The following is a 25,849-nucleotide window of genomic DNA, read 5'->3' on the forward strand; positions in this document are numbered from 1 at the left end:
AAGCCTGGACTGTGTCAACGCAGTTCACGTGTCAATCACGTGACTTAATGAGCCAGCACATGCATCGACACGTGGTTTGCTCTGTGAGCCCGGCGCATGTGTCAATGCATCGGTGTCGCTGGACCCATCACTAGTGTCAACGCAGTTCACGTGTCAATCACGTGACGTAATGAGCCAGCACATGCATCGACACGTGGTTTGCTCTGTGAGCCCGGCGCATGTGTCAATGCATCAGTGTCGCTGGACCCATCACTACTAAATCCTAAGCAAACAAAGTCCAAAGTAGCAAACAAAAATCATGACTGAAGATAAAACATAACAACCAAAACATGACTCAAACAGACATGACAGTAGCAAAAGCAACAATGACCCGACACCGAGTGTTCGGGCAGGAGTCCTTTTATAGGCCTGATTACCTATGACCAACAGGTGTGCAGCTGCCAGGGGAGCCCTACAGTGCCACCTCTTGGTCCCTAAACGAATCGTGACACCAGAATCTCAGAACTGGAAGACAAGCATGGGTTGTTTTTGTGTGTGTGTGTGAAAAGTCTTTTTAATAATCATTTTACTATGCACCTCGATTTCCATTAATGTCATTTAACTTGCAAGAGTTCTGCTGGCGACCTACTCCGACTCTGACTGAAAACAAGTAAGTGTTGCCCTCTACTGGCAACTCTTTAGTCTCCCAATTGTTGTGCTGCTCTCAATTGACTCGTTCAAGGCTGAACCACAGAAATCATGTTGTCGCACTGCATCAGTAGCTCAGCTGCATAATAGACCCATCATAACAGATGTCACACCCACACGTTCAAACCTCTGTAACTCTATGATTTCCAAGGTGAGATCGCAATTTATTTTTCTCTTAACTTTATTTCCTTCAACAAGTAGTGAATCCTTCAGATGACTTCGGGGTGGCTATTGTGTTACAAGGAGGCAGCCAACTGTGCGTTTTTTTAAAGTGAAGTCTGGAATAATTCGACATTCAGGCGTGACTGACTGACTGACTGACATTGTGATCTAGAGCTGTATCTATCCATCCATTTTCTAATATGCTTATTATCCACACAACGGTTGCGGGCGTGCTGGGGCCTCTGCCAGCTGTCTTCAGGCAGCAGGCGGGGGACACCCTGAACTGATTGCTAGCCAAACGCAGGGCACACAATGACGAACAATCACCCGCACTCAAAACCACACCTAGGGACAATTAGTGTTCCATTAACCTGCCATGCATGTTTTAGGAATGTGGGAGGAAACAGGAGTACCCGCAGAAAACCCACGGGGAGAGCATGCAAACTTTATCAAGCTTGATATGCCAGGCAATTCGTAAGTAATGGGGCGGGGGTCATGTAGACAAGCAACTAATCACTCACAATTACAACAATTGACAACTTAGATTTCAATGACGGTACAGAAGTACAATCGGTGCCGTTTGAAGTCACCGCTTTTGGTCCACAAACACGTCTTACGTGCTCAGATATTTTCGTTACAACATTTCCAGAGTCGTCTTAATTTCTTTCTTTTTTTTCTTCTTTTTGTTGCAAAGAATCTCCGAGGTGCTCAAGAATGCCTAACAAAGAACTCCAACCAAATGCATGGGGGCAGGGCGTTACTGTCCCAGCCCATTTTCCTTTAGCTCATCTCTCATTGGTCATTTCTCACTGCTCGGTTTCGCCTATTGGCTAGTAGGGCTGCCAATTAAGCGATGCTCGCGTCCAGCGACAGGACTGCGTACGCTTTGCATTAAGACGACTCAAATCTGGGAGAAAAGGAATATAAAAGTTCATGTCGGACTTTTTCAAGGGCCTCTAAGGACCGCATGAAGGTAAACCAATGTTTAAATGTCTCCGGAGGGCACAAGTGCGAGTATTTTATAATGCATTCGCTTCGTTTCGTTTGGGAAGAAAAAACTTTGCGAATTTGTGAAGTTAGGCAGCGAGGCAGGCCGAAACCGTTTGTCTGTGTCTTTTCAGTACTTTTCACACAAACGCCGATTCCAACAACAACAGCAGTAGCCACAAAGTTGAACTGGACTGCTTGTCTTGAGAACAAGTACGGCCAATTGTGCATTGCTTCTCCATGTGTATGCAATTACAAGTAGCCGTGGGAGAGTATAAGTCAATTATAGTTTTAAATCCGATTGAGCAGGCAAGCATCTGCCAAGGCTTGCTGCACATAAACAACAACAACACATCCTACTACTGATAATAATATAATAACTACACAAATACACAAATGTACAAAATAAAACAGAGCCATGCCTGGTTTGAAAATTTCAGACACAGTTTATGTGCTTCTCATTCAAGTTCTGCAATCAAAAGTGTGACAAAAAGTGACGTTTCTCAATTTATGTTATTACAATGTAACCAAGGGAAATCGTTGCTTATTTTTTTCTATCAGCATCAAATACCTACCTCCAAAATGACGTTTAAAACAAGAAGAAATTGGTTTTAAAATGAAGATGATTATTTTACGCAAGAGGAAGAAATAGAACATAACTAACTGCTTTGGCCAAAGTAATCATCGCATCATCATAAAACTCATAGGGAGGTGATTATTGTATGTTCAGATTACTTTTCCTGAATGTGCCAAATGCAGAGGGCAGAATGGTGAAATAGCAGCTTTGTGGTTGGGAGTTTCGGGTTTGAATTGTTGGAGTTTGCGCCCGCTGCCCCTTGCGTGCGTGTTTTCCCCAGGTACTCTCCTCCTTTTCCTCCCACCCACACTCCCAAAACATGCAAGTTAGGTTCACTGAAGATGATAAAATGTCATTTAGATGTGAATGTGTATGGTTGTTTACTGTTCATCTGGTGATCAGTCCTGGGTGGTCCCTGCTTCTCTTACCAAAAGTCAGTTGGCACAGGCACCATTTTTTTTTCTTGGTGCATCACTGAGTGCTCATTTACAAGCAAAGCTGTTATGTGTGTTGTCAGTGACGTGGCCTCAAACAAACCCCAGATTAAAAGATTATGGGTCACTTGGTGGGTGCTGGTTGGGCAGAAGTGAAAGCAAAGAACACAAGACAATATTGGTATTCCTGAGATTAATCCTGTGAGATTAATAATGTGACCTTCATTGACTGCCATGACCAGGGAGGCCAGTGAATTTAGAAAACAGGTCCTGTAAAAGGCAAAGGCAGGGGCCAATGTGCAAGCTGTCGTTTAATTAGCATTTCACCATGCGGTTGAGCCTCAGTGATGGTGAGAACACTGCGGGCCTTCTTTGGGTAAGCGGGATCAGCCTTTACGGCGCAAAAGACGACTTGGAGACCAAGTGTCACTCATCGTTTAAAAGTAACTCTATGCAGTCATCCGATCTTAAACTAACAGCTGGCTAATCATCGCCATGCTATGCTGGCTTGTAATTAGGAGCAGCTCTGTCATTGCCATGGTGGTCATGGATCGCTCGGAGAATGAGTGGGCCAGTCAGGACAGCTCACTCAGAGCGACCTGCTTAAATGTTTCTGAAAATTAAAACATGGAAAATGTCACAAAAATTGAGGGATTAAAAAGATATCGAACTGAGCTCAACTCCAGTTAAAAACAAAAACAAGAAAAAATTCCTACGAGGAAAATAAAACATCTCTAAAATGATTCAAACTGTGAGGTAAACAGAAAACGTTCAGAATTCTCGTGAATGAAAAGAAAAGAAAAAACATTTAAAACATGTTTTAGACAAAAAAAAAACATTTTTAAAAAGTTTTCAGATAATTGAACAGTGGAGACGTCACCTGCACTTTTGTAGTTAGCGGATCAAGGCGAGATGCCACTGGCGATAGCATTTTTAGCAACAAGCTTTGGCTGGCTACTATTGCCTGCTAAACACATTACGGTTTCAGTCCTAATTGAGTAGTCACAGCCTCCTTCATCTCACCACGGTAGCGGCGAATAAACTATACTTCTTACAAGTATCATTCTCACTAAGGGATTACGAGAAGTAATTAACAGAGGAAAATCCGGCAAAGTCATGCTAATTACTAAACTAACCTCATGTCATTGTGAAAGACTGGAATTAAAAGTGCTTGGGTGACTGAGTAAGCTTCACAGAGGTCTCACTGGAATAAGTTTGATCAGCAAAATAGTCAATTTAGTGAGTATCTGGAGAGAAAATTCCTACATAATGCAAAACAGCTAAACATATTGAGGGTAGACCGTCAATCAACCTTGAGGAGTGGCCAAAAACAGCGGTCACCAACCTTTTTTTGACCCTTTTAATGTCAGACAATATTTTCAGGGACCGGCCTTTAAAATGTGACGGTTAAATACAAAAAAATAACATGATATGAACTGCATGAAAACTGTGGTATTTTCAAAATATAATAATAAACACAATCATGACATGAACGTCCTATCTGGCCGCAACACTCTATGGTCAGTATGGTCATGTTTAAACGTGCCTTCAAAATGAGATAAACCGCAAATCCAAAGTGCATGAAAAATACCACTCATCATCGCCGCATATTATGCAGAGTGGCCTTGGTGCGTGGGAATCTCCCGTTGAGATAAATCCGTATTTTAATTAGGACTCCAGATACTGTCTATAAACTGTAGCCTTCTTTTTCTTGAAAGTCATAAGGCTCCTCTTCTGAATCCTGGCTGGGCCTATTCCTCTTCCCACATTTGTTTTTTTACTCATGTTGCTAGCTCTTGGATTTCATTTTAGCGGTAACCTATCACGTGACGAGAAGCGCGCCTTGACCTGCGTCAAGAGTGTCATACTGTAGACGGATGTAAGAGAAAACGGTAATTTAAAAAGTAAAACATATTTCAGATTCCAAATTAAATAAAACAGAAGTAATTGAAGTTCTTTATTTATTCTGTGGGGCCCGGTACCAAATGACCGACGGACCGGTACCGGTTGGGGACTGCTGGCCTAGAAGATTAAACCTAAATTAATATTTTGGATAAGCGATTCACAATGTATCGAATCCATATATTAATAATGTGATTTGTGATTTCACCTTACAGTACTGTTTTGATTTTGCAAAATGATTTCCAGTGGTTAGCGCGTCGGCTTCACAGTGCAGAGGTACCGGGTTCGATTCCAGCTCCGGCCTCCCTGTGTGGAGTTTGCATGTTCTCCCCGGGCCTGCGTGGGTTTTCTCCGGGTGCTCCGGTTTCCTCCCACATTCCAAAAACATGCAAGGCAGGCTGATTGGATGCTCTAAATTGTCCCTAGGTGTGAATGTGAGCGTGGATGGTTGTTCGTCTCTGTGTGCCCTGCGATTGGCTGGCAACTGATCCAGGGTGTCCCCTGCCTACTGCCCGAAGACGGCTGGGATAGGCTCCAGCACCCCCCGCGACCCTAGTGAGGATTAAGCGGTTCGGAAAATGGATGGATGGATTTCAAAATTATGTTACAGTAAAGTTCATTTTTATTTATTTTTTCAATCAATTTCTGTCAGCAGCATTATTTTTTTATGCATCATATTTAGTTTGATATCTACATTTGCGCAAAAAATATGTAGGCTACTTGGCTTCTGTTTACATTTCATACGGGTCTGTTTAATGTGACCTTCAAAACAAAGTGAGAAAAGGTAAGCGACCATAGTGTATTACTGTGTTAAATATATATATATTTTTTTGTATAACTGAAAATATATCGTTGTATATCATTATCGTGATCTAAAATGGCCAATGTTGTCATAGAAGATTTTTTCTATATCTCCCAGCACGACCCAGAAGTATTTACATCTGTGTGGGAATATTTGGTGAATAAGCATTACATTTAGCTGTTCAGCAGTCATTCACTAAAGCCAAGCCAGGCATTGTTTCAATGCCTTTGTTGTTACTTTGGCCTCTCACATCATCAAAGGGATTTTTAAAACTTGGACGGTGGGACTGAAAGATGAGCTAGCTTAGCGCTAGATTGGACGAGGCTAGTAAAACACAACGGGGATGGATTTGAAATGAGACCAAAGAGAAGAATAAACATCCTGGGTTTTGCCATTGGCACAGGATCCCGCAGGTTAAAGTAAGTTATTTTAAACAAAAGGGAAAACCTTTCCGTGGAATTTTATGGTGCGTCAACATGACGGTTTAGGCTTCATTCCGATATGTTTGCATGAGATAATTGAATATGGATATGTATGATGAAGAAAAAGCACTATATAAAAGCACTCTATTTGCCATTATGGTCAGATTTGAGTTTTCATTTTTTAGACTACGACATTTTTGGGAAAAAGTACAACGAGTAATTTATATGAATTAATTCAGAAAAAAAGAAGAGCGAATTGATACAGTGTCGTTATAAAATATGTCTGGGAAATCTTGCAGTTTTCGTATGAAGCAAGGCCGCTTGCCGCTGCTGTCTTTCATTACGCAACTGGTCCCCCTCCCACATTCTCTTGATGATTTCATGATGTGGAAAGTTGTGGAGAAAGGCCTCGGCCCCAACCCCTGCCTGTTATCCATGCGGATCCGTCTCAAGTGCCATGAGATGATGTTTTGAACCCAAGCCACCTGTGTTACAGGTGTCAGGTACAGTCAGCGGTCAGGTTGTCGTCATGGGAGAAGACGCGGCTTTCATTCTCTTTAGTGGGGGAAAAAAATGTCAGGCCGCACATGTTTGACAGTCTTGGAAGCACGGCGGGATGTTTGGTCTGCAGAAGCAACACAGCTGCGAGATTACAGCGTGGCCAAGCTACAAAGAGACCACACGGCAGTTTCACACACACATGCAAAATTGTTACTGTAACCATTTTGACTGGGCCAGAGAAACCAAAACGATGTGATTTACAGTATTTTCCCATACAGCGGTTGAGGGACGTTTATTTACGCTACTGCACATTGTGCCAGGCATCTGTTTTGAGCAAGTTGGAGGCCAGTTATAATACATTGCTCACGTAATATTTAAGAATATCTTTCTGGGTTTTCGTGGCGGTGTGTGTTGTGAAAATGGGGGTAATGGCATGTTAGAATCTAATTACTCGTAGAGACACATAATGGCACCACCTGTTAATTCGTTTTCCCACAAGGGACGGAGGGAGTCTATATGTGGTGAGGTGTGTATTTATTTAAGTGGACGACGTGTATGGCAATTAATTGGCGCAATTCTGCGATCAGAACGAAGGGTGTGCCGATCATGCTTTTTTTTTTTTAATCACCCGAGCCCCAATCCAAATGTTCGATTAAAATTTTTAATACCGAGTCCAGATTCGAGACTTTCGGTACCGCAGGACATTGTCCCATATTGTTTTTATTTCACTAATCACCACACTATTGTTTCTTTTTTTTCTCTTTATTTGTCTGCATGTCTGCTGATGTGTGTGACATGGTAAGTACGTTCTCGACCCTGACTAACTGTCGCTAATGAAGGACATAATGGGCCCACGTGGGCCGGCCTGCAACAATGATGGATCGACAGGCCCACCACTACTGTTTATCGTATTTTTTTTAGAAAGTGTCTGGCAACTGATTGAATCAATTTGAGCGGAGCACTGTTGAGGGGGTTTATTTACTCAACTGCAAAGAAGGCCAAATGTCTGTTCGGGGCATGATGTTATGTGGGAGTCCAAAATCTTGGGGTGTTGATGAACTCGGACCTGACTTTCAGCAATCATATCAAATCAATCACTAAAACAGTCTTTTACCATCTGAAAGACATATCCAGATGGAAGGAGTGCACACCCCAAGCAGACCTGGAGAAACTTATCCATGCCTTTATTTCCTGTAGACTTGATTAGTTTAAGTGTCTCTTTACTGGACTCCCTTCAAAGTGCATCAAACAGCTGCAGCTCATTCAGAGCGCTGGAGCTCAGGTTCTGACTAGAACATCGAGCTCAGAACATATTACTCCAGTCATAATGATCTTAGACTGGCTCCCAATCATACTTCGAATAGTACTGTATTACAGTACTTAGAGTACTGCCACTGGTCTATAAATTGAATTGGTTTTGCTCCTGAATATATCAAAGGAATCCACATTGGATATAAAACCCAGAAAGGCTCTGAGATCTGCAGACTTGGGTCAATTAGTGGAGCCTAGAGTTAAAAGTAAACATGGTGAAGCTGCATTAAGTGTTATGCTGCACACAAATGGAATAAGCCGCCAACTGAAGTCAATACATGTACATTAGAATATTCATTATGTTGTTGCATTATGTCCTCATTGAGATTCTTTGTCCCAAGGGTGAGAGGAGTGCATCTATTGGAAGTGCGGTGGTTATTTGTTGAAGTGAATCACACGTCTGGTAACTAATTGTGGCGCGGGATCACAATGAAGCAGTGAAACCATTTTCTTTGTGCAAATACAATTTTACTATTTGTCATTCTGGACAGTCGTGCAAGTGTTGGTCCCGCATTGATTGAAAACTGATGACCTGCAGACCTGTGACATTTAAGAGATTTTTTTATGTTTCTTATCAAACAAACTATTTTACCATTCTTTTACAATTTTACATATTTAAAAAAAACCTTAATTGTCTTTTCCTCTGCTAACAGTCCAAGCTGAACATGGAGAGTTTGACTAAGCCGGAGCTGCTGATGCTCTTCAGCATCCTGGAGGGAGAGCTGGAAGCCCGAGACATCGTCATTGACGCTCTCAAGGTACTCACACTCACTATCATCATGATGACAACATCCTCTGCCTGAAATTAAATCATTAATGCGAAAAAAAACCCACCACACAGACATGTGTGTGTGTGTGTGTGTGTGTGTGTGTGTGTGTGTGTGTGTGTGTGTGTGTGTGTGTGTGTGTGTGTGCGCGTGTGCGTGTGTGTCAGTTTGGCATATGAAAGACGGTGGTTCGAATTCCACATGGAGCAAAAAATGAGCACATAACAGCATCCAGTGTGGGTCCTTGGGCAAGATCCTTCACGCTAATGACTACCTCATACAATGATGAGAGACAACGAAACGAATGACATGCCGGCTCAGACGTCGCCCGGCCAAACAAGGTCTGCGTCAGGTGCTGGGGAACCAGAGCACCTTGATGAAAAATGGGCTACTGGAACAAAGCGGAGATGGGCGAGATGCGATAACATGGCTCTGTTGGAATGCTACTACTCAAGCAACCCTAGTCAGAGGGGTTACATGCAGAGAATGTGGGCTAAATTGTTATTTCTAAACCCACAGTCACGGTTGACCAAGAAACAACTAGTAGCTCAGTGTTCCAACATCCACAAACGGCAACTGCTGTCACAACTTGAGATTGATGAGGTACAACGCAGGTTCCATGGTGAAGGGCCCCAGGCTGCCAGATCAGAGGAGGAGGTCATACCAGAGATTGGGAGGCAACCCTCAATGAATGCAGATGATGAGATTGGGAGGCCAGCCCCAATGAATGAAATGCTGAGCGAGGCAGCAACTGATTTGAAATCTAAGATCATGGCGAGAATGAATGCTGGGCAACCTAAAAACCAATTACAACGGCTATGTGAAGTACCACCTGAAAGTCTGATGGAAAGTGTGAATGCAGCACTGAGGGCGATCCCGACCGTAACGATCACGGAAACCAATGATCTGATATACGCTTCAGAATCAGTGATCCTTGAGATGCTTGGCTATAAGACCAACCATGGGAGTCATGAGATACGTTACCCACCATGGAAAAGACGGTTGGAGGCTAAGATCAAGGCGACTTGGAAAGATGTGAGTCAATTGACGGAGGCCAAGAGAGGTGTGATGAAAAGGCCGATACCCGAGAGGTACATCCATATGACCATACCTGAAGCATTCGAAACTGCCAAACAAAGGCCTTGTCCAGCCGCCTAAAGCGGTGCACGAAAGAGAATGAGGCCAGACGAATAAACAGGCTGTTCGCAACACAACCTGCGAAAGTGTACGCTCAGTGGCAGGGTCCTAACAACAGAGCTGACCCACCAAGACTGGAAACTGAAAGGTACTAGAAAGGCATATGGGAGAAGGAGGTTGCACATAACAGCAGTGCACAATGGCTGGTGACCCTGAGAGAGGAGCACAGCAACCTCCCTGAACAGAACCCAGTTACCATAACAGTGGCAGACATACAGGAAAGAGTCTCAGATATGAAGAACATGACAGCACCAGGCCCGGACATGGTCCACACCTCCTGGCTAAAGAAACTCACAGCACTCCATGACCGCCTAGCAGCACAAATGAACCAGCTTCTGAGGGATGGGACTCACCCAGGATGGCTAAACGAAGGGCGAACCATCCTGATCATGAAGGATCCCTCAAAGGGTGCAGTCCCATCCAACTATCGGCCAATAACCTGTCTCTCCACAACATGGAAGCTCATGTCAGGCATCATTGCGGCTAAGATAAGTGGACACATGGATCAATACATGAGCGAAGCACAGAAGGGCATTGGTAGAGATATCAGAGGAGCCAAACATCAGCTCCTGGTTGACAGAACAGTTGCACAAGACTGCAGGTCCCGACGTACCAACACAGCCTGGATTGATTACAAGAAAGCCTATGACTCGATGTCACATACATGGATCACTGAATGCTTGAGTTGTATAAGGTGAACAGGACCCTAAGAGCCTTCGTTGCAAACTCAATGAGGATGTGGAAAACCACATTTGAAGCCAATGGCAAGCCACTTACCCAAGTGTCCATCAAATGTGGCATATACCAAGGTGATGCACTCTCCCCACTGCTGTTCTGCATAGGACTGAACCCCCTAAGCCAAGTAATCACCAAGACAGGCTATTGATACCGCCTCAGAAATGGAGCTACAATCAGTCACCTCCTCTACGTGGATGACATAAAGCTGTATGCTAAGCGTGAAAGGGACATAGACTCCCTGATCCACACAACCAGGATCTACAGCAGCGACATCGGGATGTCATTCGGGCTTGAGAAATGTAGTCGCATGGTGACTAAGAGAGGAAAGGTAGTCGGCACTGAAGGGGTCTCACTCCCTGAAGAAACAATAGCAGACATTGAGGACAGCTACAAGTACCTCGGTATACCACAAGCCAATGGCAACCTCGAACTGACAACAAGGAAAGCGGCTGCGGCCAAATACCTCCAGCGAGTGAGGCAAGTCCTAAGAAGCCAGCTCAATGGCAAGAATAAGACCCGGGCAATAAACAGCTATGCCCTGCCAGTGATCAGATACCCTACAGGAATAATAAGGTGGCCAAAGGAAGAGATTCAGACCACGGACGTTAAGACCCGAAAGCTCCTAACCATGCATGGAGGGTTCCATCCCAAATCCAGCACCCTGAGACTGTACGCAAGCCGAAAGGAAGGAGTCCGGGGACTAGTGAGTGTGAGAGCCACTGTACAGGATGAAACATCCAAGCTCCTTGAATACATCAAGGAGAAGGCTCCAACGGACGACGTACTCAGAGAATGTCTCAGACAATGGGGAACAGAAGATGAGGTGCTGGAAGAGGGACCATCATGGTAGGACAAGCCCCTACACGGGATGTACCACCGGACCATAACTGAAGTGGCCGATCTCAAGAAGTCCTATCAGTGGCTAGAGAGGGCTGGCCTGAAGGACAGCACAGAGGCACTCATCCTGGCTGCTCAGGAGCAGGCCCTGAGCACCAGAGCCATTGAGGCCCAGAAATACCACACCAGACAAGACCCAAGGTGTAGGTTGTGCAAAGAGGCACCTGAGACGATCCAACACAACACATAACTGCAGGGGGTAAGATGCTGGCAGGGAAAGCCTACATCGAACGCCATAACCAGGTGGCTGGCATAGTCTACCGAAACATCTGTGCAGAGTATGGACTGGAAACCCCAAGGTTAAAATGGGAAACACCTCTGAAGGTGGTGGAGAATGACAGAGCGAAGATCCTCTGGGACTTCCAGATCCAGACTGACAAGATGGTAATGGCGAACCAACTAGATATCGTGATCATAGATAAAGGGCAGAGGAAAGCCGTTGTAGTGGATGTAGCGGTCCCAAGTGAAGGAAACATCAGAAAGAAGGAACACGAGAAACTCGAGAAATACCAAGGGCTCAGAGAGGAGCTGGAGAGAGCCTGGAAGGTAAAGGTGACAGTCGTGCCTGTGGTGGTCGGAGCACTCAGGCAGTGACCCCGAAACTAGATGAGTGGTTGCAACAGATCCCGGGAACAACATTGGACATCTCAGTCCAGAAATATGCAGTGCTGGGAACAGCAGGGATACTGCGCAGAACCCTCAAGCTTCCTGGCCTCTGGTAGAGGACCCGAGCTGAATGAGGGACACCACCCGAGGGGGGGGGGGGGTGAGACGAGGAATTTATATATATATATGTGTGTGTGTGTGTGTATATATATTTATATATATGTATATACACACACACACACACACACACACACACACACACACACGCACGCACACACAGTCATAACTCGCTTTTCGACCATAATCCGTTCCAGAAGGCTGTTCGAAAAGTGATTTGTTCGAAATCCAAAACTATTTTATTAGCCCACGATGAGGGGCTAACACACTATGCAGAAATAACAAAATACAGTCAGATTTGCATAAATCAAAACAAACACGTCTGCTCACAATGAATGCTACACGATGAAGTATCACATCTTCGTGTAAGAAAGCCCAGAGGAATCAAGTGGTGGTTTCGGGTTTGCTCAGTTTGGTCGAAAACCGGTTTTCAGTCATAATCTGAGGCATAAAAATCTCAAATTTTCTGGTCAAAACCCGATTTGGTCGAGAACACAGACGTTTGAAAACCAAGGTTTCACTGTGTATAAACAGTATTTCTGTGTGTGTGTGTGTGTGTGTGTGTGTGTGCGCGCGCGCGCGTGTGTGTGTAGAGATCTTCTGCAGTCTGATATGATATGGCGTAGGGTTAAAAATACGCCATTTTCTGAACATTTATGGTTGGTCAGTGTTTATTCGTATCTACAACTGTTTGTAATATGGATGCTAGTAACTTCGGGAGCTCCTTAACAAAGATAACAGTTTCTGCAAACAACAACAACAACAAAATCACACCATTTGGATAGAGGTTCATTCATTTTTCATTCAAAAGTGCTGACTTAGTCACATGCTTTCTTTAAAATAATAATAATAATAATAATTCAAAAGGGGCGGCCCGGTAGTCCAGTGGTTAGCACGTTGGCTTCACAGTGCAGAGGTACCGGGTTCGATTGCAGCTCCGGCCTCCCTGTGTGGAGTTTGCATGTTCTCCCCGGGCCTGCGTGGGTTTTCTCCGGGTGCTCCGGTTTCCTCCCACATTCCAAAAACATGCGCGGCAGGCTGATTGAACACTCTAAATTGTCGCTAGGTGTGATTGTGAGTGCGAATGGTTGTTCGTTTCTGTGTGCCCTGCGATTGGCTGGCAACTGATTCAGGGTGTCCCCCGCCTACTGCCCGAAGACAGCTGGGATAGGCTCCAGCACCCCCGCGACCCTAGTGAGGACCAAGCGGCTTGGAAGATGAATGAATGAATGAATGAATAATTCAAAAGTGTTGTATTTTTGCCTACCCCCCCCCCCCCCCCACACACACACACACACACACAGACAACAAAATGACGATATGGAGCATGCTTTTCAGTGGACAGCGGAGACACGATTGTTTCAGTGGGTGCCAGTTGAAGTTGAATCAGTGCGCTTTTTATAGGCCCATTTCAAAGACTCTGAATGCCCGTTTCAAAAAGTTTTAACACTCACATCCGGTTGCTGATCTTGAGCCAAGACAATTAGGCTAAGTAGCTGTATAAACTGGTCCCATTTCCTGTTGTTCCGTTTGCATTGAGAAGACTGTCCAATCAAACCCGTGTGTGCGTGCATCCTCTGAGATCTTGTCTCGTAACCACACAAATCAGGCTTCTTATGAGCTTTAATGGGCAAACGCAAACCGGCTGAGTGCGACAAAGCCTCTGTGATGTCTGACCCGTAGTGGCCAGCGCAGAGACCTCACGGTGTCTTACTTGAGCGGGATTAATGCTGTGTTTCAATTAACGGATACTCGGGTTATTTCCCACAGTCCTTTGCTGTGCTGGAGGCTCACACGCATGTGTATTTAAGAGGTTTTTGTTACCTAATAAAAGGAGTAAGAGAGAGCAAGCGCAATGGAAATTCCGCAAAATAATGCCCACATCTCTGCGGAAACGTTTATTCTAATCCACCGGGCTCTGCGAAAGTGTTTGAAGCACTCCAGAGTGTTATGTCTAGACCTCCAGACTGCATTCCTGCCTCCCTCCCGGGACGTGGCCATCTAAGGCAAGAAGAGAGCCAGCGCGCCGGGTGTCCGATGACTCCAAGCGAGCAAATAAACATCAGTGAAACTGTTAACCCATTCAGGCCCGGGGGCTGCCATCACTGTGCCACTGTTGACTCTCTGGAGGGTCTAATCATTCCCAAGAAACACTCTCTTGAGGGGAAAGTAGTCACCACTTAGCCTGCGGAATGACTCTTGAGCATGGAGATGGAGCTCTACTGAAACCAAGTTTCAACCCCAACCAGAAGCCATCAGCCCACTGATTTTTAATAAGATTAAAAATATGGCTACTCTATGTTGTACAATACAATACAATACAATACATGCTGATTTATATAGCGTACAGCAACCACATGGCCATGGAATGTAACATGGATGCCAGACTACGATATATCAGGGGACACTTGAGTGGTGATAAAGTCATACAACTATTTATTCATACGTTTTGACTATTTGGTGGATTCAATTGCTGTCTAACGCTACTTCACGATGGCAAATTAAAATTTGTGATCGCTGAGGTATTTTATATCAAGGTCCAGAGGTGGGGAGATTATCCAAAAATTGTACTCAAGTAAGAGTACTGTTACTTGAGAACAGTGGTGCCTAACATACGGCTGGCGGGCTGGAACCGGCCCCCAAGGAGGTTCGATCTGGCCCGCGGGATAATTTAAAAAGTGAAAAACTGCATTAAAGACACAGAATGAATATTGTTAATAAAATGCAAGTCATAGATTAACCGATAGGGGGCACAATGTTTTGATCAGAGAAGAAAACATCAGTCTCAGTCTGTCACTGAGACAGACCCAACACAGACGACGGTATCAATCCACTAATGCTTCTTTATACCAAAACAAAGGAAAGACATGATATTTTGGTAATTGATAGCAGAATATGGTATAATGTTAATGGTCTGGCCCACTTTGCATCTACTGATTACTAAGCATGTGGCCCACCATGTGAAATGAGTTTGACACCCCTGCTTTAGAATAATAGGACTCCAGTCAACCTGTACCATAATTTATTGAGTATAAAACTTATTTGTCACATTATTGAACTTACATCATTTGCCAGCGGCGGATCCGGAAGTCCGTCTTCAACAGGGCATCGCTATTTCGGCCTGAACCAACCCGTCTTCGTTATTTATAACGTGCTTCCTTCATCACTAAATCACGTTTTGTCACCACTATTTTAGGACCCTCAATAAAAAAATAAAAAAGAAACTCCTTACAAGGTCAACAAGCACACAATTTGATTCATTAACAAAGTTCGGACCACTTTAAACACACTCCAAAAATACATTCTTATACTATTATCTCTCCTCCTCCAGCTTTTCATTTCCTTACTCACCTTCCTCTTTGCTTTTCGGGTCCGTGGCAGCCCGGAGGACAACCCAAAATCACTTCGATTGACGCTTATTCCAACAGTGTTTCAAAGTTACCATCGGGTGTCAGTTCACCAGCGAAAACGGGAGTCCACTGGTACTAAGCGGCTGTTGTGCGGAAGAAAAAAGGTCAAAGGTTGAACAGTCATCTGCAGGAAAAAAAAAAAAACACCATCAAATGACGTTGCTAAAAGGTGACTAGCTGTAAATGTTCACTGTGAGTTGTGTGTGTGTGTGTGTGTTATGGCTCCCCTGCCTTTGTCATTTCACTCAGATTGAAATGCAGCGCTTGGTTACATTTTGTACAAATGATCCAATATTTTAATTCAGGCAGATTCAGCCACAACAAATAGTCTTTCAGCAATTTTATTTGTTTGCACTTGTGAAACACCATAATGGGCTCACCAGGCAGGGGTGACAAAGACAACAGCAATGTGTTTTCTCATCATCGAAGTGGCGTTATTGCACGGTACAATAAGAGCGCAAAACATTTTTTCTGTTTTTTTTTCTTAGTCTCTGAGGTAAACATAACTTTTGTGTTGAGGCCAGAGTTGTTCTGCATCTTCTGAATGGTGTTGATTACTCGGTTGCTTTTCCCATGCTTTGCATAAATCTGAAAATGTTGCCCTTTGCGGGGACCCGGAGACGGTCATGTGAGTGCCTGGTTCCGTTTAATTGATAAATGAAGTCAAACGTCACTTGTGGTTACGATGGGTTGGCTCAACACAACATGACAGTGGGTGAGGCATTATTTTCACCGATGAAGCGCAAGCAATTGTTGCACAAGCAAGAATGGATACAATCAAATAAAAGCAGCCGAATGGAGCTCAATGCAACTATCTAAAAGGATGTTGCATGAAAACGACCCTGAAAAGATTTGATTATTCAAGCAGTTGCTCAAGTAAATCTACAGTCATGTGCAGTTGCTATTAAACGTTAAAAGATGTATTTTTTCCTTAGAAGATCCAGTATTGGTTTTAGGATTATGTTTGCATTCACCTTGTCCTTTTTACAATTCAGATTTTCCATCTCCAGAATTCATGTTTGTGTGGAGATTGAAAAAAAATAAATAAAACAGAAGTGAAAACAAAACTTCCTGCCCTTTTTCTGCTGAAGTGCCATTAAGGAATGCTTTGCGCTCACAAGGACGATTATTATCAGGAGAACAAACTCAACCCAAATTCTCGTAGGCCATCCCACAAAGTGTTGAAAGCCAGCGTAGGTCACATGGGGAATTTCATCCACACATCACCACTTTCTTTGAGCTGTTCTCTTGCTTTGAATATGAATCAGATAAAGCATCCTGGATGCAGTGAAAGTAGTGAGGTTAATAAGGGGAGGGGGGTGTTGAATATCTAGCAACTATAAATGGAATTATGAAACTATGATGGCTGCATTTTCTTTCCCCTTTTCATGATTCACTCCTGCAGCTGCTCGCCGTTGAAAGGGAATTTTTTTTTTTTCTGACCTCGTCTTTGGCCCACAGATCTGCAGTAGCCACTAAGAGAGAAAATTGGACTCATTTGTGCAAAATCCCAAACACGCATATGAATTTTCACATGTCAGCTATTGCTACGAGTGATCCAGCGATAAATTACAATGAAGCTGTCCACTTCAAAAGTGACATTATAATAGTTTGGCTTTGTTGTGAGATTCAAAGAACGGGCGCACAGAATACAGTCGCATGTCAGCTGCATTCAGTCTTAAACGAAACAAAAGGACATTATATACCTATAATCTCGCAATCCGTTAAAGAATTTTTAACGATACCTGGCACAAGATTACCAAGGTTTTCAATGACAAAGATCAGATTGGTTTATCCGCGTCATGCTTTGCAAACCATTTTTCAAATACATGATCTATTTGTTTTCAGACAGCCCCTCGAGTTATAATTGAGCAGACTAATGGAAATGAGTGCAGACTAAGCACAGATTTTGTCACTTTTTTTTTCCCCCGGTCCAAACCTGCCACCGCCGCAGTGATGAACGCCGGTAATGACTAAGTGTGTCCTTGTGCAACACAAGCACCCAGAATGGAAAGTCTGATCTAAGATCTTTGCTAAAGTGACACATAAGCACGCTGACGGGAACTAGAACAGGACGTGGGCCGCATTTGAAAAAAAAACCCCCCACTAAATTAGTCACCTCCCTTTTTCAACGTGACCTCCCTGACTAATTGAAAGGAAATAAAAAAACAATGCACTTCCCCTTTAACTTTTAACGAGGTAGGGCTGCTACATGTACCTGAGAGGCGAGACTCTTCGCAGTGGAATAACAAGGTTCCAGTTACGACATCACACAAAAACGACAAATAAAAAGTCCTCCTTTCGATATGCTAAGACTCTTGAGTCGTGTGACATCATGGATAGGCTTTTTTTGTGAACCTCAACACATAACGTAGTAGGCACCAAGCTCTGCCGCAAATAGTGAAAATAGACAAGTAATTACCTATAGATGCCACAAGAGGGCAGCAAAAACTGCTTTTGTCTAAGTGAATTGCTCAACTCACTTCAAATTGTTTAATTGGCACCAAAATTAGGCCGGAACACAAAAACAGTGAAAAGGCAATTTTGTGAGCAAATAATGGAGGTTTAGGTTTCGCGCAAATTCAAACCCCCCCCCCCCCAAAAGTCTTGCACCAGCAAGACGGACCAACCACCGTCCTGACGACGCTCTCCACTTATCTAATAATCTGACTATCAGTCATCAGGCGCTTTGTCGTCACTCCGCCAAAGAGGATGGCGTTTCTAATCTCCTGATCCTCTTTTGTTGGATGGCCCCAGACTCGCTCGCCCTTCCTTTTTCACGCCACGAAGCATCTTGGCGCCGCCTCACCTGCTTTTAGACATCTCCTCTGGCTCTGGGCCCAGAAAGAGGCCCTCGCCACCTGGTGCTTCTTCCACATGTCGCGCTGCCGTTTTGCGACGTGTGAAAACAGAAGCACAGCTACCACAAGTACTACATCATGAGCTCTTGTGTCATCAGGCGCAGCGCAAGGAGTTCTTTGTGCAGGAGCGCTACGGTCGCTACGACCTCAGCGATCCGTTCCTGGCTCTGCAGAGAGACGGGGAGGTCGTGGGGGGCCATCGGGGCAAGGACCACCCGCCCACCTCCAACCCGCTGGTGGTGCTGAAGCTGGTGGTGAGCCACTGTAGGAGGATGCAGGAGAAGATGCTGGCCCAGCTGGCGGCGGCGGAAAGCAGGCACAGAACGGTTGGTCTGCCTTTATGAACACTTGAGAGTGTGGAGCAGATTGCCTGATTTTGTGCAGATGCAAAGCGAATAAGTCATCCACAGTGCTGTAGGTGGCAATAATGTGCAGTACAAAGTGATTGACAACTGCCAAAGTTGATCAACACAAGGTTCTAAAACAGATGGCAATGAAAACATATGGAAAGGAAAACGCCATTAAAGTGAGTTGCAGGTTTGAGCTACTTGTGAGCTCCACATGCAAAGGGATCGTGTTAATGACAGACTTTGTCTCACCTAATTTATCGGTCTCCTCCTTTTTAGGTGATCATGGACCTGGAGGAAGAGAAGAGGAAACACGCTGAAGACACGGCTGAGGGTGACGACGTCACGTACATCCTAGAGAAGGAGCGGGAGCGTTTACAACAGCAAGTGAGCATGTTCCACATGCCATTTGCTGGAAAATATCTTCTTGTCTCTCTCTTCAAAAAAAAAAACATTGTGGCTGCTTTTTTTCCCCCACGTTTTGAATATCTTCATAAAACGTTTCTGACATTACATCCATTCATCAAATTTCCAATCCGCTTATCCACACAAGGGGCGCGCGCATGCTGGAGCCTATCCCAGCCGTCTTCAGGTAGTAGGCGGGGGACACCCTGAACCGGTTTTCTCCGCCAATCGCAGGGCACACAGAGACGAACAACGATCTGCGCTCACAACCACACCTAGGGAGTATTTTGAGTCTTCCATGAACCTGTCATGCATGTTTTTGGGATGTGGGAGGAAATCGGAGTACCCAAAGAAAACCCGCGCTTGCAGGAGGAGATACATGCAAATTCTGCACAGGAAGGCCGGACGCAGGATCGAGCCCACAACCTCTGCACTATGAGGCAGACGCGATAACCAGTCGACCACCGGGCCGCCTTCTGACATTCCTTCATGAATAATTTACATTTTCAGAATTTCAAAAACCCACAATTTTAATAACATGTCAAAATATTTTCAATTACATCATTTTTTTTTCAATACAATTGTTAGGTGCATTAATCTCTAATTATACTACAAAGGGGAGGCACGTTGGTCAACTGGTTTTCATCCTACTCACAGTGCAGAGGTGCAGGGTTGATTCTCTGCCTTCTTGTGTGGAATTTACATGTTCTCCCAATGCCTGCGTGGGCTTTCTCCGGGTACTCCGGTTTCATTCCAATCGCATGCATGCCAGGTTAATGGAACACTCTAAATTGTCCCGAGGTGTGAGTGTGAATGGTTGTTTGTCTATGTGTGCCCTGCGCTTGGCTGGTAACTGATTCAGAGTGTAACCCGCCTACTGCCCGAAGTCAGTTAGAATAGGCTCTAGCATGCCTGTGACCCTCGTGAGGATAAAGCAGATTAGAAAATGGATGGATGGATATTACAGTGGGTGAGCCTGCCCTACAGCAGGCTGCCATGTTTCGCCGCCATCTTTATGCTATGTCTCCTGGAAGGAGAAAATGTAGTTCCTCAACATCATGACTATAGCATGTGTATGCAATGCAACGCACTTATTTTGTCACTCGAGCGAATAGAAATCGTTCGGGATGACACCGTAGTGCGCTCCGAGCTGAGGTCGTTGCATTCTATTCGTGCACCTTTAGATAGCACTAAATTGTACACACAATATCTTTTGAAAATCTTTGAAAGAGAACCTTAAAAAATATGTGCAAATTTAATCAAAATGGCATTATTGTAAAATCCTTCAGCCCGAGTTTGATAAATATACAGTCAAACCTCCGTTTTCGAACGTCTCTGTTCTTGACCAAATCGGTTTTCGATCAAAAATTTCATGTTTTTTATGCCTCGGATTACGACCGAAAATCGGTTCTCGACCAAACTGAGTGCTTTTCAATGCGCCACTTGACTCCTCTCGCCTTCCTTACACGAGGAAGTGACGCTTCCTCGTGTAGCGTTCCATTGTGAGCAGACGTGTTCAAGAATTACATTTTTTTTTTTTAAAGAGCGTGGTTTTGGTTTTCGAACAGCCCTCTGGAACGGATTATGGTCGAAAACATAATCTGTGAAAAATACATTTTCATGCTGGTCAATACTCGGTTTGCGGGCGGAGCTAAGGAAATTGCGTTCAAGCGAGCAGTTGCTGATTACGTACTTGCTGACTTTGTGGATTTATTCACCGACTTTAATAACCTTTTTAAAAATAAAATCCAGTAGCAACTAATCTTGCCTCATTTTGTTACATTATCAGAGAACCTCGGACTCCCTTCAGGTTGGGAAATATTTCCCCATCCAGCCTGCAAATTAATGACACTTGATCAAAACCACCACTAGCTAAATGAACCATGTAACAAGACTTAAAAAAGAAAGAAAAAAAAACTGACTGGCTTGGTGGTTTAATTTCCCACTTGATGGGTGGGCAGAGACCCGACTATTGCCAACAAGCAATTAAAAAGTCAATTTACCATCATATTTCCCCTTGAATACACCTGATCATTACATGTGGTGACTTTTTTTCCTCCCTAGCTGGAATTTGAGCGTGGCCAGGTGCGGCGCTTGGAAAAAGAACAGCGACGTGTCACGGATCAGTTGGAGGAGGAGCGAGCGCAGCACAAGCAGCTCTCCTGCGCTCTGGCCAAAGAGTGCAAGTGGGCCAGCGCCAGAGCCCTGGAGGAGGGCCACCGTCTCACGGAGGCCGGCCGCAAGCTGGACAAGGTTGCCGCCGTTTTCGATATTCTCTGTGGGGTGCAACTCAGCCATCGGTTGCCTGATTTTATTGGTTGTTATTAGCCCTTGGCAAAAGCACAATCTGACATTTTGCCGATTAAAAGCTAATAAATTCTTACTTTCTCATGAGACCGAAAAGGCTGTTCAGGATAGGAGTTGAACAGAATGTCATTGTACTGTTTGTCCACTAGATGGCGCATTGACTCAATTCAATCCAATAAGCGTATTTGCTGAGACCCCGACACTGTTCACCCAATTATTGCCTAGTCGGGCTTGAACATCGTCATCATTTGCAACAAGATGGGCAGATTACCGTGTTTGTGATTAGTTTGTGCAGCAGCAGCTGCTGAGCAGGATGTTGCTTTGACAGCAGTCTTTTCCTCTCCAGCGTTTTAGCATTTGCGTGACTGTGGAAACATTTCTTGATGGTAAAGATTGGCTTCCGTTTTGGATGAACCCTCTCCCTTTCTGTACATGATCCATCCATCTATCCATCAATTTTCTGATCCACTTGATCCTCACTAGGGTCGCGGGGGGTGCTGGAGCCTATCCCAGCTGTCTTCGGGCAGTAGGCGGGGACACCCTGAATCGGTTGCCAGCCAATCGCAGGGCACACAGAGACGAATAACCATGCACACTCTCACCTAGGGACAATTTAGCGTGTTCAATCAGCCTTCCATGCATGTTTTTGGAACGTGGGAGGAAACCGGGGAACCCGGAGAAAACCCACGCAGGCCCGAGGAGAACTTGCAAACTCCACAGAGGAAGGCCGGAGCCGGGATCGAACCCACGGCCTCTGTGAGGTCGATGCGCGAACCACTTGCTTATCGTGCTGCCTTCTGTACATCATATATTTAAAATTCAACTCTGTCAAAGGCACATTTTAACATCTGAGAAATGTCTTTCTGGTTGTTATATTGAAGTCATCATTTCATGGCAAAGAAAATAATGGGGTCGAAGACGTGGTTTAAAATTAAAGGGCAGCATACACACACAATGTTTCTCCAGTCACATAGTAATATCATTATCATTTTGCCAAGTTACGGCATTTATTGTTCACCAAAATCTAAATTCCATCTATCAATGTTTGTGTGTGTGTGTGTGGGGGGGGGGGGGGGGGTTGCATGTTTTTAAACTTGCAAAAATTAAATTGAAATTCCTCTCTTGTAAAGTTAAAACAAGTGCTGAGGGGCAAATTGGAAAACTGTCAAATGTTTTGCATCTACTTCATGTCCTTGTTGTTGCAAATCTGAAAGGACCAAAAATACATTGTATAAATGTTTTAATTAATCGGCCGATTCATCTGTTATCAGATTTTTTTTACCTGCAAAATACTAGAAATGGCATCGGTCTTAAAAAAAAAAAAATTCCCATCAGTTGGGTGCTAATTCATTCCGTTTCCCGATGTCACATTTCACATTTCATGGGTGTCGCTCAGGAGCGGGAGGCCTGCCAGGCGCTAAGGGAAGAGTTGGAGGAGGAGAGGAGGCGAGCGCTGAGGATGGAGGCCAGGGTGGAGGAGCAGCTGGCCGAGTTTGACACGGAACGAGAGCAGCTACGCTCGCGACTCAAGAAGGAGGAGGCGCACTGCGCCAGACTGCAGCAGCAGGTGGGCTGCGCTCATGTGCTACATCAACATTCTCGCGCCATTACATTTATTTCAATGTAAGCCTAACTTATAAAACCAAAACATTTACATGTACAATACGTATGAAATATGATAGTGTTTATTGTAATGCAGATTCGTTTTTGCTTGTGTTTGGGAAACAAATTTGCAGGCTGATTTTAATTTTTTTTTTCAAATTGCTTTTGCCCCATTTAACATCTTTTTTTTTGGTCTGTTTGGAGGTGGAGGAGCTTCATAGGAAGCTGAGAGATGTCAATACGGTGGCAGACCTTCAAGAGGAAGGTGAGCAGTGGGCCACAAAGGTTCCTTTCACAAAGAAGACGGCAGAAGCGAAACTGGAACACAACGAGGATGAAGGTCACCAGGGAACCGTAGAGACAAACGTCAACGGGCACCGTTTAGCGACGGAGGCTGACGAGCCTCCTAACAGCGGACCCCCAAATGGGAATTCTCCAGATCAACAGACACTGAGTCCTTCCACGTGCATTTCACCCGTCCTAACCAAACGTCCCAGCGCTCAGCCGGGTTGCAGGTCTTCGTACCAGGCCGGAATCAACCAGCGCTTCCATGCCGCCCGCCACAAGTTCCAAGCGGCCCCGACTGACCCCGAACCTCCCCAGCCAGATGCCGCCGGCACCTACCCTGCTCCTTCTCCTCCTCCTCCTCCGGCTGAGTCAACCAAGCAGATGGCCCGGAGCACTGTCACCCAAGTCCTATCCCGCTTCACCACCACGCAGCAGGCACCCAAACTCTCCCCTGCCAACCACTCGCCCTTCGGGACCGACTACCGCTGCTTGGCCGCGCCCTTGTCACCCGTTGCGAGCCGGACGGCGGGCCCGTGTCAGGGGATCCGCTCGCCCACAATCCCAAGGGGGGACAGGGGAAACCCTCCGCCCATCCCGCCCAAGAAACCCGGCTTGGCTCAAGGCCCGCCCTCGCCAGCCCCCGTCCCAAGGTCGGGCAGCCATTATAATGACGGCCACCTCTCGGGAAGCTGCGGCCTCACTTCCGCCCAAGATGGCGTCAAAGAACTGGATGTGGTGCTCTCGTCTAATTAACAGGCTGTTCATGAGACGATTGAAACTGTTATATACAGTATATAATTTTTATATTTATTTTGGCTGTATAGAAATATGCATCAGCTCACATGGTTGTTCAAACAGCAATACAATACTCATGATATGCTGAGTTAGGGCCCTAGCCACGAATAAGTGCCAGTTTTTAAGAAACAACTGAGGATCCAGGCTCCACAGACAAAAACAGGAACTAGTGAATTTAAATGTCAACAGTGAACCATGAATATTTGGAGGATTTCTGTATTGTATGTTTGATTAATAGCTGTCCTCATCTATTTGTACTCATAAACTTTATATGCAGTTTTTAAATGCCACTTTTAATGGAATAAAACAGTACTGTCAACTTTTTATAAATAACGGTTCCTTTCCTACAACATGATAGAAGTCTAGTTTTATACAATAACTTTACTGCACATATAGTTATGATGATCACATTATTATATTGAGCACGGTACTATTATGTATGTATTTTGAAGAGATTAATATTACAGCCAAGTTTCTGTGCACTCATTGTACTGTATAACATTCCTCTTCTGTATGTGCTGGAAGGTTTAATAAATGAAACGCAACAACGATGCGTGATTTTCAACTGCGGTCAACACATACGGTCTTTCATAATAGTGAAATACTGTATACACAAAAATAGACGTGCAAGACCAATTTGGTGTGACGATTTATAAGATAAGAGAAGAAACCCATTATTTGTCTCACACTGGAGAATTTCCTAATTTACAGCAGCAAAATTATGAAAGGGAGAGAGTAGAAGACAAAAAAAGTATATAAATATAAATATAAGCATTAAAACGGCTTGCTTAATATAAATTAATACCTACCAATACAACTATAAATAATACAGTACTGTGGTATAGCATCAGTACATTTTAGCTGCACCTTTATAAAATGTCCTCTAGAAGTCAGTATTGGATTTAATCACTGAGGCATTTTTGAAGCACATGAGAGACCTTGATCCATTTTCGACAACTTTGACAACCTAATAAAGGTCACCGCCCTGTTTTCAATAGGAGTCACGCTCAGTTGGATTGGACACCAGACAATCAAGTATAGACAACCATTGACAGTATTGTAAGATTTATCGTCGATTATTTGTTTTCAGAAAAAAATTCAGTCCATGAAAAATGAAGCAAAAATGAAAGTAGTGCATTCATATCTCTCGTCACAATACCGTGCAGTTCCTTGCTAACTATATGCCACAAGATGGCGCCAATAGGTGATTTCCCTCCCCTTCCTTTTTTTTTAAAAATATAGTCACAGCAGAGGTTATCCATAATAACGTAATAAGTTTTAGTAAAAAGAGTTCAGATCACACAAAAGCATGAAGAAAATGTGTATGTTTGATGTTTCGGTGCGCTTTCACTCCAGGTGGAATTGAGGCCTTCATCAAAGTGGAGGGAGTCTGAACTTTGTTTGCAATTACTCAGCAGCACGTTATTGGTGTGAGGTCATTGCTGACTTCCATGGCATGTCACATCATGACTGAATGAGATTGGTCAATTCTGAACACAGCCACATCCCAAGTCATACAGTAAGAGGACGTGGCCTTTTTTTTGCAACCATATGACCTCAGTTGTTTATTTCCCCTTTTAAATAGATTTCATTTTTTCCGAGTTACAAAGATTATAAAAAGTATAAAAATAATCTTTTTTCAATTTATTTTTAAAGTCACAAAACCCATTTGAACAGGGGTGTGTAGACTTTTTATATTCACTGTGTTTATGGGAGGCACTGCTATA

The 25,849-nt window shown here is 44.3% G+C and overlaps 1 protein-coding gene across 1 annotated transcript; it reads left to right on the forward strand.

Annotated features, from left to right (window-relative positions):
• Nucleotides 1-1,653: 1,653 nt before the first annotated feature.
• cttnbp2nla (CTTNBP2 N-terminal like a) lies at nt 1,654-24,671 on the forward strand. Its single transcript, XM_052075844.1, has 7 exons — nt 1,654-1,822; nt 8,439-8,543; nt 18,477-18,704; nt 19,005-19,112; nt 21,195-21,383; nt 22,834-23,004; nt 23,244-24,671. Exons 1-7 carry the CDS (start codon nt 1,817-1,819, stop codon nt 24,078-24,080), a joined length of 1,644 nt encoding a protein of 547 aa, XP_051931804.1. The 5' UTR covers nt 1,654-1,816; the 3' UTR covers nt 24,081-24,671.
• The last annotated feature ends 1,178 nt before the right edge of the window (nt 24,672-25,849 follow it).

The sequence above is a fragment of the Hippocampus zosterae genome, chromosome 9, assembly GCF_025434085.1.
Source record: "Hippocampus zosterae strain Florida chromosome 9, ASM2543408v3, whole genome shotgun sequence".
Lineage (NCBI taxonomy): Eukaryota > Metazoa > Chordata > Actinopteri > Syngnathiformes > Syngnathidae > Hippocampus > Hippocampus zosterae.